The following is a 2,580-nucleotide window of genomic DNA, read 5'->3' as shown; positions in this document are numbered from 1 at the left end:
TGCTTAGAGGTGGCAGGGAAAGGGGGGTGCTTGGGATAACCCCTAATAGCCGTGACAGAAACCCAGAGCACGTATGCTCAAGTCCACTCGGGTGCCACGTCTCCAGCACCGCGCCTGCCCTGTGACACGGAGCTCTGGCTAAAGCTGTTTCTGTTCCCAGGTGGGAGCAGTGGGAAAGGAGATGTTCCTCGTGTCTGCACTGGAAGCAGGATGAATCTCGTGTCTATGGCGACAGATCCCGAGTTGAAATGGATAACCCTGTGGGTCCGCATCAGGTGGGCGGCCGTGCTCATGCTCCTCCTGGGCTCGCTCGTGATGCTGCTGCTCCCGCTGGCTGCTGTGGAAGACCAGTGCCACGCAGTGCTCAAAGGACTCTCTTTCCTGAAAAGTAAACTGGGAGCAGGCTCCTCGGGGGTCGCCAGATACACAGGACAAACAACCGGACTGAGCGTGACCTCCAATGGGCTGGAGCTGCTGGTGCTGAAAGGCAAAGCCTCCCCAGGTAAGCGTGTCTCCGGGCAGGCGAGCAGCTGAGTTGCTGCATAACAACAACCCGCATCTGGAGATCCGCACCCCTACCTGATGATCTCCTGTACCCCAAAATGGTAACGAACTCTCATTGCCCAACTGCAAATTAACATCAGCTGTAAATGACCCAGAGGTCAGACATGCCATCGCCAGCCTGGCTGCCGGCAGCAGCCCAACTGCATTCCATCGCCCTGCGCTGCAGCAGGGCGACGCGCTGGTGTTCTCTCAGCGCTGCTTTGTCTCTCAGCAGCTTTTCCTCATGCTTTCGGTACTAGTCAGTTCTGTTAAGGTAACTGGAATATGGAGTGGTGTTTTAATACACAGTAACCTGGGATACACAGCATTAATCCTGAAATCCTGGCTGTCATAGAACAGCCTTTCTGGCAACGTCATTGCCTTTATTGGCCAGAACATTAATTTGGAAAACATTCAAAGGAATCATTACAATTCCAGCACTGTATCTTTGTTCACATTAAAGCTATTATTGCTGAGAAGATGTTTGATAGTTCAGTGAAAAAACAGATAGAAGTGCTGTTAGCACCTGTGGGCTCTGCTTCTAGCAGGAGAATTAGCATCATTGCCAAGAGAACGTATTTAAGACTCCGTGTCTTCCCACGCCAAGCAGCCTGGTGGCCAAAGCGAGTTTTGCTGGGATGGCTACACGCCTGTAGCCAGCTTGAGCCGTGCTGCTCACAGATCCTGCCTCACCACGCTTCCTGCCAGGAACAGCTCTGCCGCCGCATACTCGGCCTGTAAACGTGGCATAAGCCTCTGCGCTTGTAGCCTGGCGAAGGCTGGAATACAAGTTCTCTCTTACAGTTCTTACAGACTGGCTTTATTTAATTCTTGTATCGGTGAACAGTGACAGTCTCCAGAGGTTTTCAGTAAAACTCACTACCCTGTTATCTAACTGTTATCGTTGCATTTCAGAAGTGAAGTTAGAAGCCAAAGCGGCTCTGAATCAAGCCCTCGAAATGAAGCGCCAAGGGAAGCGGGAGAAAGCCCACAAACTCTTTGTGTATGCCCTCAAAATGGACCCTGATTATGTGGATGCCCTGAATGAATTTGGTATCTTTTCTGAAGAGGAAAAAGACATTCTTCAAGCCGACTATTTGTACTCCAAAGCACTAACCATTTCTCCCTGCAACGAGAAGGCTTTGATCAATCGGGACCGGACGCTACCTTTAGTTGAAGAGATAGATCAGAGGTATTTTAGCATTATTGACAGCAAGGTTAAAAAAGTGATGGCGATCCCCAAAGGCAATTCTGCCCTGCGCCGAGTGATGGAGGAGTCCTATTACCACCACATCTACCACACGGTTGCTATCGAAGGAAACACTCTGACGCTGTCAGAAATACGACACATCATTGAGACCAGATACGCTGTTCCTGGAAAAAGCTTAGTGGAGCAGAATGAGGTGATTGGCATGCACGCAGCTTTGAAGTACGTCAATACCACGCTGGTATCGCGAATAGGCTCCGTAACCATCAGCGACATCTTGGAGATACACCGGAGAGTGCTGGGCTACGCCGACCCGGTGGAGGCAGGGCGGTTCAGGACTACTCAGGTGTTTGTAGGACATCACATACCACCACATCCCCAGGATGTTGAGAAACAGATGCAGGAGTTTGTGCAGTGGATTAACTCAGAAGATGCCATGAGCTTGCACCCTGTGGAATTTGCTGCGTTAGCCCACTACAAGTTGGTTTACATCCATCCATTTGTAGATGGCAACGGGAGGACCTCGCGCCTGTTAATGAACCTCATACTAATGCAGGCAGGCTACCCACCCATCACAATCCGCAAGGAGCAACGGGCCGAGTATTATCACGTCTTGGAAGTAGCCAACGAGGGCGACGTGAGGCCTTTCATACGCTTTATTGCTAAGTGTACTGAGACAACTCTGGACATGTTGCTCATCGCCACCACAGAATACTCCGTGGGCTTACCTGAAGCAGATGGCAGCACTGCTGGATGCAAACAAACTATCCCCGTCAAGACTTGAGGGTTGTGGATGCTCAGAAGCCAATGAACGCATGGGAGAACAGAAC

At 50.9% G+C, this 2,580-nt stretch overlaps 1 protein-coding gene across 1 annotated transcript; it reads left to right on the top strand.

Annotated features, from left to right (window-relative positions):
• The first annotated feature begins 210 nt into the window (after positions 1-210).
• Positions 211-2,534, top strand: FICD (FIC domain containing). The gene is made up of 2 exons (XM_009334401.1): positions 211-502; positions 1,459-2,534. Exons 1-2 carry the CDS (start codon positions 211-213, stop codon positions 2,532-2,534), a joined length of 1,368 nt encoding a protein of 455 aa, XP_009332676.1.
• Positions 2,535-2,580: the final 46 nt, after the last annotated feature.

This window comes from Pygoscelis adeliae, unplaced genomic scaffold, assembly GCF_000699105.1.
Source record: "Pygoscelis adeliae isolate BGI_AS28 unplaced genomic scaffold, ASM69910v1 Scaffold262, whole genome shotgun sequence".
Lineage (NCBI taxonomy): Eukaryota > Metazoa > Chordata > Aves > Sphenisciformes > Spheniscidae > Pygoscelis > Pygoscelis adeliae.
This window is presented reverse-complemented; position numbering and strand designations above follow the sequence as displayed.